The sequence below is a fragment of the Anser cygnoides genome, chromosome Z, assembly GCF_040182565.1.
Source record: "Anser cygnoides isolate HZ-2024a breed goose chromosome Z, Taihu_goose_T2T_genome, whole genome shotgun sequence".
Classification (NCBI taxonomy): Eukaryota; Metazoa; Chordata; class Aves; order Anseriformes; family Anatidae; genus Anser; species Anser cygnoides.
In genome coordinates this window covers 33,334,945-33,356,143 of record NC_089912.1, presented here as the reverse complement: position 1 = coordinate 33,356,143, position 21,199 = coordinate 33,334,945, and the positions used below count along the sequence as shown (strand labels likewise).

At 39.4% G+C, this 21,199-nt stretch overlaps 1 protein-coding gene across 2 annotated transcripts in view; it reads right to left on the bottom strand.

Moving 5' to 3' along the window:
- The window catches only part of SLC44A1 (solute carrier family 44 member 1), a 67,255-nt gene that overhangs the window by 25,315 nt on the left and 20,741 nt on the right, over window positions 1–21,199 (bottom strand). For both annotated transcript variants that reach the window (XM_066987877.1, XM_066987878.1), the window contains exons 4-5: window positions 13,394–13,530; window positions 3,761–3,854 (exon numbers count right to left, since the gene is read on the bottom strand). In XM_066987877.1, the coding sequence (XP_066843978.1) occupies window positions 3,761–3,854; window positions 13,394–13,530 (231 nt within the window). The remainder of the gene's footprint in view (window positions 1–3,760; window positions 3,855–13,393; window positions 13,531–21,199) is intronic.

Below are 21,199 nucleotides of genomic sequence, written 5' to 3'. Positions count from 1 at the left end.
TTTGTTAAAATAATGCACCACATCCTTTGCAAAACACGCAAAGATGCCTTTATGGTTTCCTTATTTCTGCTTTGGGAGCATCCTCCCTGAAAGTACTGATGTTATGCATTAAACTTCTCAAATGCTCAGCACAACATGCTATCAAGTCCATCAGAGGAAGATAAAAGAGAGCAAAAAACTTTGCTTTAAAAGCGGGTAATTTTGTTTTCCAAGTATTTCCCAATAAGTAGCTGCCTTTCTGACTCATGAACTATGTCAGATCTCAAAGTGGCCTATTACATCTTTTGATCCTTCTTCTCAATTCCAGTTCAGATGCATATTCCATGAATTACATGTTCCTTCCTGTAATTGGATCCAACGAAAGAAATGTCTTTTGTATCAAGTCAGTCTTTTCTTTTAACCTTTAAACTTATTTCATCCTCCCCAATCTTCCTTACTTAAAAGATTTCAGTGGACTGCAGAAGCAATGCACATAATCTTTTGTGGTTTTCCCATTTTAGCAATGACCCGCAAACCAATAATTTCCTGTACTCTATAACAATTTGCTAATCCCAAGCCCTTCCGAAATTCTAACCTCCATCTTAAACACATAGTGAGTAAACCAACTGCCTCAGCCAGATCCTTTCTATCCTTATTTTTTTTTTTTTGGGGGGGGGTGGGGGTGTGGGGAGAGGGGACAGGTGGGAGACAACATTCTGAAAACCAAGTGTGTGTAATTACTCTGCATATAATTCAGGTGTAATTATGATCACCTGCCATACCTAGATAACTAATAGATCCTAGGCTTTTGTTTGAAGTGACTGACAATTGTAAATTATATGGTTTTAAACTCACTGTGCTAGGTAGATAAACACATTCGCAGGTGCTCACATTGATGTTCTACTTTTGGTTAACGATGAAGACCGCAGTTAAGCACAGCAAAGTAATACTGTATTATTCACAACTGTTTAGAAAAAAGAAAAATTTAACCAATATTATGGCTGCTGTATTTAAAAGGCAGCCTGTGTATCCTCTCAGCCTTTTACAACATTGCCGATTTCGGAATACACAGAGTACTACTCTCCATCATACACAGTAATGTTGGGAAATACTGAAATACGAGTTTCATTCAATTGTTAACTGATCCAACTTTTCAGAAAGCCTGGAATATTTAAAAGTTGCCAGTACCAGTAACAACTCCCAAATTTTGGACTGGGCGTAGGCAAAGGACTGTAATTTCTGCATCTGATTAAGAAAATACCAGTTCTGAAGAGTAAAACTAAGAGGATTAAAATGCTGTTCCAAAGTACACCCTAACAGAGGAAAAAATGTTCTGGTGTACCACTTTGTATTAATTAACATCTCTCATGCTATAGTAATTTCACTACGCATTTTAAGTTACCTATTTTCATGTGCAATATTTATTTTCTAACTTTATTGTAATTAATAAAAAATGAGGTTAGTGGTTCCTACAAGCCTTCTTGAATAAGTTGGACTCCTGAGAATCCACCTTTTGAGATCTGCTGCTATTTCAGTGGTTTTGACTCAACAAGTAGGTAAGGTTCTTGTTTAATTAAAAATGCAGTAATAGATCTATTTCCTATGTCTTGTACTATCTTATATGGCCTCTTGGTCATTACTTGGTAGATGGCATACTCAAATGGAATTGCAAGTTTCTGAGAATAATAGTATGTTGGTTAATCATGAACAAGAGCAAGTGAAGTTCAAGCCAGCAGACAAAGTTAAGAGACCCACCTAATTGTTCAAATATTAGACCTCAGAAAATAACTGTTTTGTCTCACAGCCACACCCAGGCATACATAGAAACCTGTGTGTAGGGAACCTGGCTGGAATGCCACTGTTAAATGTTTTTTTTTTGTTGTTTTTTTTTTTTAATAACCTCTACAGAACAGACTTCTGCAGAGCTGGCCGAGAGATAAATGCTGCAAGGAAAAGCTGTATAGGTTTTCCTCTGGAGTTCTCTATTCCAAAACTAAAAAGTGAGGTTATGATCTACTTAGACTGAGAGATTGTAGGCAGTCACTGGAAGAAATGTGAATCACTGGTTGCATTGCTGGACTGCACTGATAAGCCGAAGTTGTACACAGTGCCTTGAAGCTTGTGGATCAGAGTCCCTTGAGACCAGAAGATTCATCTGCAGGGTGTGAAGAAGCCATGTCATCAAATATCAAGGGATGGGCCTAACAGATTGAGCAACCTCCATTCCATTGACCTTATAGTCCATACCTCTGACAGATCAAATCTGAGAAAACGAGGGCTAGGTAAGTTCTGACTGATTGCTTCAGCCTACAGTGTGCTGCTGCTTTTTCAGTTGTCTCCTTCCACAGGATTCCATTTCCCCTCCAAATTACACCAATTTTCTCCAATAATTTAACCATAAAAATCTGAAAACCAGAGTGGTTTGCAGATACAGTATGGGCCTTTTCTGCCTTTGGGCATTAAGTTCAGACTTCTCAATCTCAGAAAATATTCAAACGTTGTACATTTTATTCATGCCAAACAACAAAGGGGAAATATGCCAGTGGCACAATAGCTTTTTAGAAATAACTCTAGGTAGTTTTTGCAAGGAATTTACATAGTATCATTAGAGTTCTGACATGCTGTTCTATCTGCCTGTTTTCTTATTAAGTTATATTAATTCAGATTGAATGATGTGGGAACACACAGTGAGAAAAGTCAATATAATTCTAGCAAAAATTAAGAATGACGAGCCTTTTCAGTATGCAAGCTGGCACTGAAATTTTCATTTGTTTTTGTATTACAGCTATAACAGCTGGTTAGCTGCATGGAATATTGATTTGCTGTGGGGAAAAGTAAAAAAAAAAGTTTATATTCCAGCTGCTATTTATTGCCAATACAATATTAAAAAAAATTATTCGCTGGATAGCTTACCATGTAGACAATAGATACTTAAAAATCAGAGTTTCTAGAACTGACATTTAATGAACTGTAACAGAAGATGATCCATAGGGCAAGAATAACAAATTACAACCCTCTACTGCGTATGTTTGACAAGCTAAAATTTGTGGAAACACAATTTGATTCTTCTTCAGCGAATAGAATTCTGACAGAAAGGTGTACAAAACAGCAAATAGATCGTTTATTTTTTTCAGTAATGTTTATCTCTACATTTCCAGTGGAGCCAATGCAGCTTGCAGAGTTCCTGGAGCTACAATCCTTTCTCTCTACTTCACAAAAAGCAGTCCAGTATAATATTTTGAACAATAAAACTCAAATCAATCTGTTTATAAAATATAGCCCTCTTTTTTCTTAGGCATCCTCATATTAGTCATTTGGGGACTGAAAGAATCAAAAATGAAGCAATTTGCTCAATCTGACTGGCTGAGGTTAAGGTGTTAGAAGTGAACACTGCAAGAGAACTACGTGTGATTATATCATTTTCCCTCTCAAAGATCCAATGGGCCTCAGAAATTGTATCTGAACTGCACTGATGGAAGGCAGCTGGCTGTAGGGTGAAAGGCAGTAAAACAGCTGATACTCAGCACAGTATCAGTTACATGAGACAGAAGAGAACTTGAAGATATTAGCTCAATAATCTTATTAATGCACGTGTGGATAGTTCAGGTTTTTCTTTACAAGTTGCATTCACAATGTGTTCTAAAAACATGTTACAGTAATACAATAAAACATCCAACTGCAAGACAGAAGAAATCTATGCTGAGTATTTTCTACGCTATTTTCACAAACAAAACAAGTCTCTTCTCCCTTCATCCCCAATCAGACAAGATGTTAATATTACCTCTCTGGAACAGGGTATTTAGGACATAACTTGGCAGCCCTTGGATCTGTAGTGTATTCTGATGGCTGTAGTTCATAGCTACACAGAGTGGATCCTGTTGAGAGGGGAAAAAAAAAAAGATTGGTGGGAAAAAAAATCAAATATTCTTCGCAAACAACATTAAAATTGATATAGGTCCTGGTTCTGTAGCTCCTCATGATATTACCACAATGTTCTGCCACAGCTCCTCCGGTAATGCAACACTGAATCAAGGCCAGCACATACTTCAGTGTAACAGAATTACATTTTCCATCTAGCTTTGGGTCCTCCAGCATTTGTGTATTCAAGTGGAAAAGGCTAATTCATGATCTATTGTAAAAGAGTAGGACACAAAGCACTTCACAGTCTCCCTTCCTTGCTACTCCACCATGCTTTTTCTTGTATTGTTTTCAGTGTACGAGTATTACATAAGACAACATTCCTCATAGAAAGAAAACTTTCAAGTGTTGTGGAGGGGATTTTTTTGGTGTTCTTAAAATGGTACTGGTCTACAGACTTGAGAGAAAGGACCAAATCAACCAAACTGCTGAGATTAGAAAGTTGGCTGCACACAACAGCTATTGCATCAGACGTCCAAAGCTCTGGAAATGAATCTGAATGTCCTGCATACACAAGTCAGTACAGCATTACAGCGATCAAGTTGCTCGCAACCGAATTTAACCGAACTCAAACTGCCTCATGGAAGTACATCACCCAGACAGATACCTCCTCATTTGCCTGTGACGAAGGCACTGAACATTTGAGTCACTACTTGAAGGAATACAGCGACTGCCATATCAGACTGGAGCAGTGGTCTCTCTGAAACTGGAGGGAGAGAGAAAGCCTACAATGGGATAAGCTCCCTATCCAAAGACAATTCTTTCCCAAGTTTATTTGCTAACAGCTTGCTTACTGCCCAGTGCAATGGGCAGCATTCCCTGAAGCCTTTAGCATTCTTTTTCCTACACAGTAAGTTAAGGACATCTTGACCTTCCCCAGAGATACTCAATTCTTTGTATTCTGAAAGTCTCCTCTCCAGAAATGCCTGATAGCAGAGAGCTATACAAACTGGATCTAAGCGTCTTTACACAAATTAAACTGAGACTTTTGAGAAACAGTCTTATCTTAGCCTGTGTGACAGCAGGCAGAAGTATTACTTGGAGAAATTGGAAGTATCTGCAGAAATTGTAGAATATTATTTGTAGAAATCTTGTTTACCATTGCCATGTTGCTGTCCCTGTGAACAGACATCTGTTTATAGACTGCAAGAGAAGAGAGTAGCTGAGGAGCCTATCCCATGCAGTCTCTGGAACACTAGTTAAGTATCACTTCCATGGATTAGTATTTTGGGAGCAGTCCAAAACATCAAGTACATCATTGAAGAAAATTAGATTTCTTGCAAAGTGAAGGTATCAGGTAAAACATCTGAATTCTGTTTTCAGTGCTATTACATGGAAAATACGGCATCAAATACACAGACATCAGACAAAATTACCTTCTTTACATCATAGTTGTAAAATAATTAATATTCTTTTTGGACTATACTGATGAGGAATTTTTTTTACTCTGGACATCATTCTCTGGGTATGCAAACTTTTGAATGAGTGTATAAACAATTCTGGAATTTGGAGCGGGGGCAGGCAGCAGTAGAAAGAGTCACACGTGTATCCTCACTTACAAACACAAGGAAAAAGAATACTGCATATATATATATATATATTTTGTTTTGCTTTGAATATAGGCCAAAAGGTAAATAATAGAAATGACCAGAACATGAAGTCCATAGCAAGAAGAAAAGGAACTGTATAAGTGTATATCGATTTATGATAAAGAATTTTTGGTTCCTGCTTTGTCTCTTTTTCATTCAACACTATCAGTGTTTCACTACAGCTACGCAGAGGTCCCCCATAACCCAAAGGGAGAGAGCTGAACTGTGGAAAGCCATGCTTCCTTGTACCTCCTACCAGTTCCAGCAGAAGGGGAAAAGGACAGGACTTACTACAGCCTGGGAAGAAGGTTCTAGACCCTGTCTGTGCACAGAAACGTACACCTGAAGCTCTTCTGTTTGTATGCCAACCCACATAATAAGCGAATCGAAACTGGATGCCAGCTCCTGATCTGCACAAAGCTATTCAAGCAGAACTTGTAGGCTAGGATAACCCAACAAGTCCCTGACTGCGGAGGAAACGAGACACCTTGCCAGGTCATTCCAGAACCCTCCCGAGCATTCTCCCTCCCGCCATGCAAAGGATCAGTGGATGACTCTGGCTGCCATTATCTCCTCCTGCCTGGGAACTGCTCTTTAGGCTCCTGTGGGTCTCCTGCCTTTTGCTTTCCACCTCATATTACATACTTCTTTAGACTCCCAGCCAAGCAGGAAAGTGTTTTCATGGAGCTTGTCTGACTAAGGACATTAGCCACCCTGCGTCAAAACAAATTAGCTGCAATAATGCCCATGAGATTTGTTTGTCCTTTTGTCCTACACAATCAGGCAGAGAAAGTTTTTACTGTTCAAACAAATATTTCTTTCTGTCTTGAAAACCTTCTGACTTCACTAATACTGTGTGGCAGAGCTCCACAACCGAGCTGGATGCTTGCATACTGTATCACTGTACATCAAGCAGAGTTTCTTAACAAGAGAGCAGCCGTGCACCAGTAAATAAAAGTGAATTTTGTAAGGTGAGAACGGGAGGAATGGATTGCTTTGCCAAACCTTCCAGCCAATACTAGTTAGTCTGGGCTACCAGAGTCTATCTTAGCGTAGCCAGTCTCAGTCTTGCTGTTTGAGTTTACAAGGCCTGGAAAAGCTGAAAGATGAGCTTCAGTGATCTACCTTGCCGAGATAACTAGTTTACCAGAGGCATTACCATCATTCCTAAATTATTATCACTCTTAAATGTTTGCAAAGCATTACACCTAGAATTCAGAGAACAAACTGAAAAATCATTGAAGTAATATATTCTTTGCTCCCTACAGATGTCCATGTATTTCTTCTGGAGAAATCATCAGGCAAGTAACATTAAACTGTCCTACAGGGACTGAATTTGAGATACCAACACATCGTAACCTTAAAGAAAAATACTTCTAAACTATGTGGGGCAACAGGTGCCCAGCCAGCAATGAAAACATACAATTTGCTGGTTCGACAGAGTTTTATCAGTTGTTTTCACCTACTAGGTGGTATTCTGGAGACACAACAGTTTCTGATCCATGGTTTCTTCTCCACAAAGAGTTGCTCCAGGCCTTAGAATATTCTGGGGCTGCGACTGGAACAAAGTATCTCGAAAAACAAACTTTCCTTTCAACCTTAACCCAGCCATAGGAACAACAACCACCATTTCCTTTAAAAAATGGAAAATGGAAGCTTAAGACACTGGTTCGTATACCTGTGGGGAACTCTGCTGCAAATTTCACAGCCAAAGAGCACAAAACGGGTAGGATGCCAAGTAGTACTTGCACAAAAGAAGGTATGTTACCATTCATTGCTGACTTCTGTAAATAACAAAAAGCAGAGGAGCACAATGTTGCAAGACCTCAGAAAAAGTCCCTATGGGGAGCAGTAACAAAACCCTCTCTCTACAAACTCCTGTCAAGTGGAAAAAGACTCCCACTATCATGAAAGAAAATACACGATGCTGACCAGACTTCTTCACTCTTCATCTGCGAGGTCTGACAACTGTAATTATACCCTGTCAACCACCATACGAAATAATTCCACTCACAACACAAGCACTAAGAATACATAAAATTTAGGCTTGCATCAGTTTCCTGTTTGCCTTTGGGTTTTTAGAATAATGAAGACACTCCAGAAGCAGACATTTCACATTTGATGCTTCATTTAGGAATGAAGTAGCATTAAGCTATGCACAAATTACCATCAGAGCCAGAAATGAGTAAGAAAACAAGAACTCCACTTCTTTGAACTAGCAGCTAATGTGAAAGCATCAGAGGACTGTGCAACATTCCTAAATATTGTAGAGAGCCCTTTGGGCGAATGGTGCAGGAATACATGCAGGAGGCCAAACAAAGATGTAACTTCACCTGAACACCTAAACCTAACCTCTGGACCCCAATAGAAACCAGAAAAATGCCTTGAGACGAGCAAGAAGGAATAGGACAAACCACTCTGGTCCTGAGTTCTCATATTAATGCAAAAGATTTATTCTCAGTGAAGCTTCCTTCTCTAGATCTATCCACCAGTATCTTTCAAAAGCACAGTGTGTTTTAAAGGAAGGAAAGTAAGGACTGTGTCTAAACTCCTGGTTGTTCCAAAGGGACGTACTGAAAAGAGTGAGAATCAGAGGGTAGGAGAAATCACAGCTTGCTTTTATAAATAAATACGGGACTGAAATTAAAGGAGGTATCCTCCAGTGCCTGCAAAAATGTTTGAAGAAAAAAACCACAACACACACAAAAAACCAACAACACAATTTAGACCCTTCAGATGTCTCCAGAATTTAAGGCCATGAAGAGAACTACTTCAACAGCTGAGCACAGTTCCTGTTACAAATAACTGTATGTAACAACAACAACAAAAAAGCCCTTAATGTCCTAGAGTTAAAATTCATAGAGATGTATTTTCAGTTGTAATTAAAAAGCCCAGACTATCCCCTTCTCAATCAGCAGTACAGGAACTTGAAAACAAATACTAATTTACTCATTCAACCACTCATATTTTTCTCACTATTAAATAAAATCAGCTATTCTGGAACCAAATTAAAAGCGCTTCTAGCCTAGTAGCTGTTGTTTATCTCCCACTGCATCTTTAGCTCTTCACCACTTATGGCTCAACGTTAGTACAAAATCACAGAACGGTTGAGGTTGGAAGGGACCTCTGGAGATCATCTTGTCCAACACCCTGCCAAGCAGGACCACCTAGAGCACACTGCACAGGATGGCATCCAGGTGGGTTTCCTTGAGTCCTTTTCTACTTTTAAATGTCCAAACATTGTAAGTCCAACTGTTTACCTTTTGGTATCTAAAATATTGCCATACTGCAATAAGTTTCATACTTTAACCATAACTAATCTTAAAAATATCTGGCCATTTGGTGCCTGGTAATTTCATTTTACTCTCTAGTTACATGCTACTCAAGTTACGAGACCAAAGAATAGGGCATTTTGTTGTCATGTTTTAACTTTCTCTAAGCTATTTCTTTTTCTCAAGACCTTACTCTTCTTGACATCATTCTTTTTTTTCCAGGCAAAAAGTCTTTGGACTTTTCTTGTTACTACCATCAACAGACATAAAATTAAAGAAAGTTTAAGAAAAAAAAAAAGTAAAAAAGCATTTGCAAAGCAAGGACCAGAACACAGCCTTTAAGATGGCATCAGAGCAAGAGTTTTACACACAAAATGTGGTCCCTGTTTTTCTCTCTTCACAATTAATAAATATTGCACTTATGGACAATGCTATCAATGTTATCAAACATTTAATTATATCAATAACGCCATCTTGGTGTAGATTACTGCAGGACTCCATGCGCAGCCTATCTCTATTGTGAGAACTGTTTCATTCTAACTGGGGGGTCCATTTTCAACAGAATTCTGACAGGCAGCTGTAGTAACAAGGTAGAGTAACCATATTGCCCCGTACCTCAAAACCAGCTATAATGTACTTTTATTATTGTATTATTGTTGTTGTACTATTGTACTATTATTGTTATAATGTACTTTTATTATTACTAGACATTCAAAAAAAACACACTCAAAATTAATAGCAAATTCAGATTCCCAAACACCCAGTGGTACAGAATCAATTTAACCATTATATGCCTGTAACTAATTTGGTACAAGAGGCTTCAGGAAAATCATGAACAAGGGATCAAGTTTTAACCAGCACACTTCCCCTAAAAATAAATAAATAAATAAATAACAATAAAAAAGAAAGGTTGGGATAGGAACAGGAGCAGAAGAAAAATGTCGGAAGCTGGCAGCAATGTAACCACTATTTCTAAGGTAATGCCACAAAGGCTTACTTTGACTACTATATTTGACAATTTCATTATCTTCAAATGAAAGAAAAATCCTTTTTCTTTTCCCTTTGGTTCCTCCCCGTAGCTCAGAGAGATGACCTTATGCTGACTTAGGCAGCTTGATTTCCTTCAGTGATTACTTTTCAGTCCAGGCTCCATAGCAGACTTACTGTGGTTTTACCTCGAGCTCTTAAGCCCTCCTGGACCACAAGTAGCCTGTTCTAGCTACGGTATTCTGATAACCAAGATGCCTGCCAACACATTTTAAAATAGAAATATTCTAGATTCCTAAATCTGCATCTGGTCATTTACATAACAGATAGGAATAGTGGTTCTCATAAAGACTAGTCATTACACTTACTATTGAATGAAACATGTCAGAAATTATGGCCACCTGTTTTAGTGTTTCTTTTAGATAATGACATGTCATTGTTCATTTCACACAGTCAGAAATGAATTATATCTTCAAGGATATTTAAAAATGCTTTGGCAAGACCTTGGAAAGGTCATTGCAATGTTTCATGGATGTTACATTTTGCAGCATCAATCACCTTTCTGGAAAAAAGAGCTCTTAGCCACAATACTCAATATGCATCGTTTTTCAAGTGCCAAGACCAATAAAAACATTGAATCCCAAGCACTCCCTGCCTAAAGTGTTCTGCTGGGTGAGAAAATCCAGGAGAGACCAGCAACAGTCAGTTCAAAATACACAAGTTTCTCAGTTGTACAAAACCCACAGATCTAAAAACTCAATTATTAGCACGGCTGTGTGTGAGAAGCATTAGAAAGTGTTCCCAGTCAACACTGCGTCAGCTTCAGGAGTTGCTTCAGAGCACTCCTAAGATTTTCAACTCGCATCTTTGTATAGGCTGAAAATCTCAGTGGTCAACTGCACAGCTTTTTCCTTCCCTGTGTCTCCTTTCGTAAGAGGCCCCAGCCAGTTGCTAGCGTTCTGTGTGTCAATCATTCTGAACAGACTGAAGGCACACGCTTTGTTTTCTTAACATCAGCCAGGCTTTCTAAGGGACAGAGCTCTCCTTTTCTTAGATGGGATGGTATTGCAAATGCTGGACCTGACAGTGAGGGAGCAAGTGTGATGGGGGTGAGAGGTTACTGACCTGAAATGGTGCAGCATTATTCACCACATCATCTCTTTTTCCTAAATTACAGCAGAATAGCAAGTGCATCATTACAGATTCAGGAAACCAGAAGGCTGCTTCATCATGAAATGTTCTTCATGTTTCAAGCAAGCATTTCCTCTGCCCTAAACACTTATTTATAATCTTGCTTACAGAAAAACACAAGTTGCATTGCACAATAAGTAAGAATTCTGCCATAAATGCTCTGAACCTTACCTCGAGTTAGCAAGCAGTTTTGTCACTTTTTGTATAGACAGTCAAGTTCCTCTCCCATTTTGGAAAAGATACCATAAATGCTGAACTAGCTAAAGAACCATACCTAATACTGATAAAATCATGAATTAATCCAGTGATGTTGCAGTATGTTTAACTACATTACAACTTTTTATAAAGACATTTAGGTAATTTTTTTTTTATCTGAATTTACTATATCATCTCTTGATGGGCTGAGGGACAACGCAGGATTTCTTCGGGATGGAAGGGTTCTTAAGCAGTAATTTATAAAAGAATTCGAACGTGTATGGACAAGTAAACAGATTTCAGGGATGGCATATGAGCCAGGTGAAAACGGTTAATTCTTCAAATGCATATGCAACAGCCTCCACAGAGCCTATACCCAGCACAATCGTTATTTTCAGGTTGTAGAAAGGGTTAGAGCTTTTAGAAGGGCTCAGAAGAGCAAAATTAAGAGTTGACTGCATTCTATACCCATGCATCTTCACACATTAAGGTGGGTTTTTTTGTTATGTGCTAAAAATTGCAACTATGGAATACTCAGCATTGATTATCACAATAAATGAAACATCTCTCTTGCCTTCTTCAGATCTTGTCAGGTACACTCTAAAATTCTGACTTCATAACATCACAAACATAGAAATTCCAGTTAAGCTGTGTGCAGAAATGTTCAAAGTTCTCAGGTTTCCTTATTTGTTTTACAGTCAACTACTGCAGTGTAGAAGTGACCTTCTAAGGTCACTTGAAACAGGCTGCCAGTTCAATTTATTAGTTTTATTTAGTTTAAACCTACTCTAGGAGCTACGAAGCGTCTCTCAGAAAAATGATTCTGTTTACTCAGTACTATAGGTTTGATTCGAATTCACTGTTCTTGGTCTATCATAGGATTGAATAATGCTTTTAACTTTTACTGTACACATAGTATGCATACGCTACCTGTGGAACCATAGCATTTAGGGTGCTCAGTAGGTAAGCTGCTCACTTGCCATAAAATACCACTTTTTGGAACCTGCCCTGGTTGGTGAACCTTTAAACAAAAATATAACGATGAAGATGAGCTTCTCAGAACTGTGTGATTCTAGTCCTGCACAGCCTAGATCTACAAGAGGAAAGCTCAATTTAGTTTAGTACTCCTTTTCAACAAGCTCAAGATCACATAATGAAAATCAGGGCTTGAACTCATGAATGATTCCATTCTTCTTTAACAACAGACTTCACACTTTTGGCCAAGCTTCTCTCAGCTCAAACACCTGGCTCTGATATTAATTAATGAAAATGTCAAAGATCTATTTTAAAACCTAAAATGCTAACATAAATAACAGAATGGAGAATCATTTGGGCAAAACACAGCATGTTTTTTAGTAAGAGTGGGTTTTGCTGTACTTTAAAAAATAGTTATGCTGAACATATTTCAGGCACAGTTAATACAAGACTTAACCTATAAACATAGAAACAGTGTTTGCGGTAAAACAAGACATAGCTGCATTTCATTATTTCAAGCACCTGCCCATGGCAAGGGGGATTGGAACTAGATGACCTTTAAGATCCATCCCAAACAACACCATTCTGTGATTCTACGATTCTACAAAACTCCACTGATGTTAACTTCACATCAAAAAATAACTGACCTGTTTTATGTAAGAGAAACACATGGTTAAGGGGTAAAGAGTGAAATCATATTCCAACACTGCCTACTTTCACTGTGGACTTATCTTAGACGACTCTGCACAAATTACATGAGGCAGCCACCACTCTTGGTCTAACCCTGCACAGTGCTGGCACAGCTGTTCGCACTGCTATGGAGACAGGCAAGTAATGTTATTTATAATTCCACCAGAAAAACAGGCACTGCACTGGAGCACTGAAGGAAAGGAGGGCATTTTCTCACACCCACAGACATGCTCCAAGCACAGTTTGACAGCAGGACTGCTCTCACTGGCCCTTATACCTGAGGATATTTCAACAGTTACTGTTGAACAAATCAGAGTGTTTCCATAGGAGTTGAGAACACACCCAACAGTCTTGGCCATTCTCTTTAATTCTCATTATACTTTCTGGTCCTGTTTTAAGAATGATCTTTCAAAACTGTCCAACACACAAACAGAAACATATCGATACTGTAAGTTTTAGCAAAGTTTTAGTTTAAAAAAATACTGCATTATTTCATCAACATTTCTTAAACTAGATTTCATTTTTAGTTCAGCTAAAGCACAAGTCTTTCTTTAATCCTATTAAATTTGTACATGAATAGATATGTTTTTTTCATACCATTAGTTTCTGCAAATTTCTGAACATCAGCCAGAGTCTTTAGTTCTTTCCTTGGGCAAGCTGATACACACAAAGCAAGAGATTTGATCTTCTGATGTACTAGATCAATGTTGCACGGATCCAAAAAGAACACATACCTAGGGAAGAAAAAGATGTGAATTACTTCTATTTTAATCAACAATTACACTGAACAAAATTGATTTCATTTCAAACTAAAAGATTCATTCAAGACTAACCTTCAGTCTACCTAGAAACATGGGAAATTTGCTACTATCATAATTGTGTGGGTAAAAATAATTGACGTACTCAACATATGCGCCAAAAAGACTAATATTTACGGACTGTTGGATCAGACAGAAAAGATACGTAACTTTACCAGATTCAAGTCCATTCAAATGGTATTGTTTACAAAAAGAGTAGCACTTCTATCATGCCTCTTCACAGATATGGGTCTTACAATTCAGAGCTAATGCTTCACTCCATAACTTCACTTCATAATTTCCATTTCTTCCCAAAACACAAAACAAGCCCTCTAAGATTATACTTATGCTATTAAAAAAAAAAAAAAGACAGACTGTCATTATTTTAATGAACACACACGATAAAAGCAATTCAGAACAGCTTTTTGTTTTAGATTGATTTTCCACACCACCAGCCCATACCCATACCATAGATCATGTTAGTATTTATTTTGAAATGAAAATTGTTCAGCTCTTTCTAGTAGCTACAGTTCGGGTGAAGTATTTTAAAGAGATTCTATTTCATAACTTTTCAAGATGGTCACTGTCATTTAAAAACCCACTTTGTGAAGTACTTATTGTAGCTTCCTAGCCATCATTTCTCCTGACTACACACATCACATCGCAAACACTGCCCTACTGTATTGTCCATTCATGGTGTAATGCAGACACAGCATCTTTTCTTTTGTGAAAGTTGAACGAGTGTTTCAAATTCCTGTAACTCTGGTGACACGCTATGCATTGAAATACTCTCTTCATATCATCTCACATCAAAATGGGAAAACAAAACTACCATGTAAAATAGCATTTCTATTTTTGCAGTTCTCATAGGGGAAATTCAACTCATAATCAGTAAAAATCCCTTCTGATCCCAGAATACTTTTTTAAGCTAGCACATAGTTATACATAGTTGTAAGTGCACTTTAAGTTACATAGTACACTATAAGAAGACTCCTTTACAAGCACACTATCAGAAATAAATACAACTTTCAAAGAGATTGATGTTTTACTTGATAACTTGAACTGGAACTTTTAAGAAGAATGTGCTATGACAGAAAGTGTTACAAGGAAAAAGGCAATGTCCCAACACGTTTGATACTACACACTTTAGAGATAATACTTTTCAAGTGTATTTTTGATAATGGATCTCACAGACCATGCAAAAATGTCAAACCATCAATCTTTTTTTTAAACAACTGGGACAAAGCTGGTTCGAAAATTGCTGTGCAGATCCTAGGAAAAGAAAAAAAAAGTATACGTCATATCAGTTGGCCACATGTGTAATGGCTGGAGTTAAGATCCTGCCTGAACACTTTCAGTCTATGTGCCAATTGCTGTCTAACTTTCTCACACAGAGAAAAGACAGGGAAGTTTCTATTACCTAATCTCAGTGTATGAGAATTATTACTACTTAGCACACTTTTTCAGTCCTTAGCTTCAAAAGACTTCTTGTCTTACCTCCTGAAACTCCATCAAAACTTTCATCTATATCAAGTGTACTGCAGTAATACACCACTTGAATTCTTAAAACATTCATTTTCTTTGTCCCTATTTCTGTGAATTTTTATTTTTATTTTTTTTTTACTGAATACATACTACACACCTCAGAACTCCATAGACCATGAAAGTCTAGGAAGCAAGCACACACAAAAACTCTGCCATGTCTCCAAGGTAACTAACTGGGTGTGAGCAACAAGCCATGAATTCCACGCTTTTCCTTTATTTCAAAGAAAACACCTTCCAACTGATACTAAGAAAAACAATAGTGGTTTTAACTGGACACTCCTTTTACAGCCTCCTCTTCTTGAGGGCAAGTCCCTACAGATGTTCTTCCATTCTGTACGGGTATGTGGAAAGAGAGCATCTGCTCCTGTAAGGTTATCTGATCAAAGCAGCCATCAACAAGAACATGTAAGAATCAAACCTGACCAAGAAACGATGAGGGAGGCAGTGATGAGAACAAAAACTGGTCATTGTACTAACTAGTAAGGATATGCAAAGAACACTTATTTTGCAGTGAGGCTGCATTATTAAGGACCTCATCAAATTATGATAAGGGAGGGGAAACAAACACACAGACATAAAATGCATGCAGTTATTGTCAACATATACAACAACCAGAAACAACACAAGAATCACAACAACTGATGAGCTATCAAGAAGCTGCAGGCAAACTGGGACTTCTCAACCGGTAAGGATGCAAACCTGATGGTCCATGATGCTGGAGAAGGTCAGTGGGGCTACACTAGCTGATGAGATGTACAGGGAAGGGAGGATCAAAGTTGGAGAGACAGAAAAAGTTATGCAACGTGCTAGTTCTGTGTAAGCCGGGGCTGGTCATTAAAGCTCGTCTGAATGAGCCTGTCCCATCTTCTCATTAAATCCTTGCTTCAACGTCTCTGTGTGATCTTGCTCCATGCAATGTTCAAGTCTGCTGCCAGATAACAGCTTCTGGGGGACTAGCACGGGTCAGTTTGGTGCCGGCAGCACCAGGGAGGTGGATGTGTTTGTGATGGGGACCCAGGGGTGTTGCGTGTGGGCCTGCACCAGGCTGGCTGGCTCTGGCAGCCCCAGGGCAGGAGGGGACAGGGCTGTGTCTGTGTGCCTGTGTCCTGCAGTGTCCTCTGGGCATGTCTGTCCATCTGCATCCCTCAGCCTGGGCAGAGACCCCAGTTCCCTGGGCAGGAGGCCAGTGCTAGCATCTCTGAACACATATTGCTGAGAAAAGCCCAGGGAAACCAACTCTGGCATTCACAGGCTGGACTACAGCCCACTTCTACATTCATTTCAAGTCAAAGACCAAACTATAATCTTAATGGCTGGAAGAAAGTGGAGTACTCTGTAAAATGAATACTACAATTTTAAGTCAAGACTGGCAATTGAGAAATATGATGCAACTATAGGGCCATATCCAATTTGGACAGAAGCGTGCTGTGTTGGCATACCCTTAAACAGACACATATAATTCAAACACCACACTGTGCGGTTCAGAGATGGCTCTGACCAAAACAAGGCAGCTGCAAATCAAACTCCAAGCTATGAATATGTGGCTTCAATCCAAGGTTTCAGAAATCTGATGCAAGATATTTTCAAATTCTAACAGCTAAAACAAGAACTGAAATGCCAAGCACCAGCATTACAGAGGAAAAGGTTTGGTTTTTAAAGCTATGATTTACTGAAAACAACTGATTTGATTGCAGAAAATTCCAAACCATGTCACCACAGAACAGGTTTTGTTCATATCTTGTGCTGCAATTTCTTCAAAATCAACAATAGTCTAATTTGCTGGTAAGAAAGTAACTTAGATCGGCAACACAAAGACTAAAGTAATTAGATTTTTAGAATATGCTTCAGCACTAGAAATGAAAATTTGTTTGCCGCAGGAAATTCATATGTCAGATTTAGAGCCTAAGAAAGCATCTTTATGTTGTACCTTAATCTACTTTTTGGAAATCAACATACGTCTCTGAAACAAGGCATGATGAAAAGTTACCTGAGGTAAAAATAACTGCATGTAATTTGTAATATATCTACACTCATAACTATAATAAAAACTAGAAATGTTAAGCTCATGTTTAATATTAAAGTAATTCCTATACGTACAGAGAAAGAAGGAAAGAATTTGTGTAACTTTTCAAAAGTCATGATATGTGAAAATAACATCAGTATCAAGTAGTTCGTTCTCAGGCAGGAAATTAAAAATGAACTTCTCCATAATTTTTCAAAATGTATCAAAAAATTTTACATGTATATATATATAGCCTTCTTTTTGTTCTTCTACTGTTTTGAGTTTTTATTTCAATGTTGCCTTTTTTTTTTTTTAAGACGTCTAAAAGAAAATTCCAGATTTCTAGGGAAGTAATTCAAAATATAATTTCAAAATGATCAGAAGTTAGAAAGAGAGCATCAACAGTTTCGACTCCTGATTGGTAGCTTATTAGACAAGTTATTACCTATTTGTGACTATGAAAAATTCAGCACTCTCTTCTTTCCATGTAAAAACAGGAAGAAAAAGCATGGTAACTTCATACACTACACCTTGATTCTGGAAGCATGAACAGTTCATTTTAAGCACTGCGGCAAATTATACGAACAAGCTGTATTGGGTTTACATGGCAAGGTTTTGGTAGCAGGGGCTGCAGGGGTGGCCTCTGTGAGCAGAGCCCAGCAGCTGCCCCGTGTCAGAGCAGAGCCAGCTCCAGACGGCTCCAAAGGAACCCGCTGCTGGCCTGAGCTGAGCCAGGGAGCGACACTGGGTGGGTCTCTGGGAGAGTAGGTTTAAGGAAGGGGGAAAAACCTGCTGTGCAACAGCAGCTGGGAGAGAGGAGTCAGAAATCTGAGAGAAGCAGCCCTGCAGCCCCCCAGGTGAGTGCAGCAGGAGGGCAGGAGGTGCTCCAGGCAGGCAGCAGCAGTTCCCCTGCAGCATGTGCAGGGAAAGGTCCCTGGTGGAGCAGGCTGTCCCCCTGCAGCCCATGGGTCCCACACGGAGCAGATCTCCACGCTGCAGCCCCCCCGTGGAGGAGCCCCCGGTGGAGCAGGTGGATGTGGCCTGGAGGAGGCTGCGGCCCATGGAGAGCCCCCGCAGGAGCAGGCCCCGGGCCGGAGCTGCAGCCCGTGGAGAGGAGCCCCCGCAGGAGCAGGGGGTCTGGGGGGAGCTGCCGCCCACCCGTGGGGGACCCGTGCTGGAGCAGTTTGCTCCTGGGGGATGGATGGACCCCGTGGTACGGAGCCGTGTGGGAGCTGTTCTTGAAGAGCTGCTGCCTGCGGGCAGCCCCCGCAGGCTCAGTTCGGGAAGGACGGCATCCCGTGGGAGGGACCCCACGGGGAGCAGGGGCAGAGAGGGACCGTGAAGGCGTGGCGGAGACGAAGCATCAGGGACTGACCGCGGCCCCCATTTCCCATTCCCCATTCCCCTGCAAAGCTTGGGGGAGAAGGAGGTGGAAGAGGGTGGGTGGGGGGAAGGTGTTTTTAGTTTGCTTTTAGTTTCTCACTGTTCTATTCTGCTAGTGATGGGCAATAAATTACACTAATCTTCCTGTGGTGTGTTTGTTTTGCCCATGATGATAACGGTGAGTGATCTCCCTGTCCTTATCACAACCCTTGAGCCCTTCCCATTGTATTTTCTCCCCGCTTTTCATTGAGGTGGAAGAGTGAGGGAGCAGTTGGAGTGGGATTTTAGCTGCCCAGAAAGGTAAAACCACCACATAAGCCTATCTTACCTTCAAGTACCGTGTACGTTCTTATATTTGTGTCATTGATTTTCTGTCAGCTCTCAGGGCATCTCTTTATAGGCAAATGAGTACTTTACAGAACAACCATTTACTGTGATTTACAAGCATCTTATTGCTATAATGGAGAAGTGAATTAAATGATCACAACCAATCTAAACAAATGACATGTAGGGCATATACAGTTTCTTTCAACCAAATTCTCTGCATGCATCATGCATGTTGCAAGCTCTATCTGGGCTTTCTTACTAGCTAAAAATCAACCCTTTTCCTGAGTCAAAGGCATTTATTAAGGCAGAAAACCACCCTAACTATTCTCCATGGCAGCATATGAACATCATCTTGTACTTGGAGGAATAGCACTAACTGGATTCTGCCCAAGCAGCAAAATACTACTGATCAAAAATAAGACTGAATATTTGGCTACTATGGACATCATTTATGGACATTTTTAACCCCATCATAATTGCCAAAACCTGAAAAGCAAGAAGTTTATTTAAAGCAGGCAGGCTTAATGAGAATTCATTAAACTAGGGCTGGTCTATCATCCTGTGTCTTACCCTTGAGCACGGTCTATTAAAGCTGTATTTTCTTTCTAAAATAAAAAGATGCTTGATTCACTCTTTGTTGACAAGATCATGTTGTAAAAACCTCCTTCCCAACATTTCACCTCACTGGTGTCAACGTAACTGATGTACACTGATCAGATCATACTATTGTGAGGACTCTTGCTCCTTACCCTTGCCACCCAGATTTTCATTTCCATGCAGGCCACATTTCACTTCCTCATTACAATCTTTATGGGTTGCTGTCATTTACAAGGAATGAAATGCTGTTTTTACAGATGATTTAGCTTTTCTGCCTTGGACTCAGAAATGAAGACAGAATTACTCCGCAAGCAGAATGAAATGAGTATAACTTTATGTTTCGAAAATCACATTGGTAGAGCTTAAAGCCCATCCTTTCTCTTCACAAACTGAAATAGAAAGGAGCAGTAAGAAGACTTTATTTCACATATGTCTGAAAAGTACTCCTATAAAATAGCATGAAATATTCCATTGAACTGCACCTCAGACACTGCAGGAACTCCATCTGCTAGACACAGATGCAAAGCAGATAGTTTCTTCTAAAAAAAATAAAAAGCCACTGAGAGTGAGATGGATCACTTGCTTACATAAGAACTGGCCTCTACCAAAGCTGGGTACCCTTGACTGTACCAGACATTTCACTGTGAACAGTTATAGAATAATCTGCCTTTCTAGAAGACTTTCTCTCACTCTTACCAGTGACAATGATATCCCATGTAAGTGTACCCACTTCAGTCATGCTTCAAGCCACGATACCATTTTTCAAAAAATATACTTTTGAACCTTACTAAGACTTTGGCTTGACAATCAGCAAGCTCTGTATGTTAACTGCATTTAAATTTTTCTCAATTTCTATTTGCGATCTTTCAATCATTGACTTTACAAGGTGAAAATCACTTAGCAGTGCTAGACGTTTATATTCACGATGGCCTAATTTCTGTGACATACATATTCTAGGGAGACTATTACACTATTATTTGGTGTGTTTCAATACGGTGCCTGAGTTTCTCCACCTTCTCACACCAAGAGAGACATCATTTCTTTCTAAAGGTAAAGATGTTTATGTTGATAATTTTGAACTTTGTATCATCTTTCACAACACAGGAATGACAATTTTGTACTGATATACCTGACTTTAGAAAGCACTAAAATATTTATAGAGTACAGTAGGAATTTTTTTCTGCATTACTTTTAAGCTTTTTAACCCTCCTAAAAGCTGCAATTAGATTAAAAAATGATTCTTTTGACAGAATAAATATGTAAAAATGTTCACGCTGTTTTATTTAATTTAAATTTTCCTGATATCACACCAAATACCTAGCAACATTAAATCTTAAACCAGCGTGGTGGTTTTACTCAGCTGGGCAGCTGAACTCCACCACAAGCGCTCTCTCAACTCCCCCTCCTCGAAAGAAAAGGTAGAGAAGAAAAAAAAAAAAAGGCTACACAGAAGCACAGAGGGAAGAAAAACAAATTCTCTACTTCCGATCAACAAGCAGTGTTTGGCCACGTCCCAGGAAGCAGGGCCTCAATGCGTGGAGCAGTTGCTTGGGAGGACAGACATTTTCACGACGAGAGCCAACGCTCTCCTTCCCCTTCCCCACCTTTTATTGCTGAGTGTGACACCACACCGTATGGAAGGAATATCCCTTTGTTCCGTTTAGGTCAGCTGCCCTGGGGATGTCCCCTCCCCACCTCTTGCCCACCCCCAGCCCGCTGGCTTTGAGGGATATGGAGGGAGTCTTGGTGCTG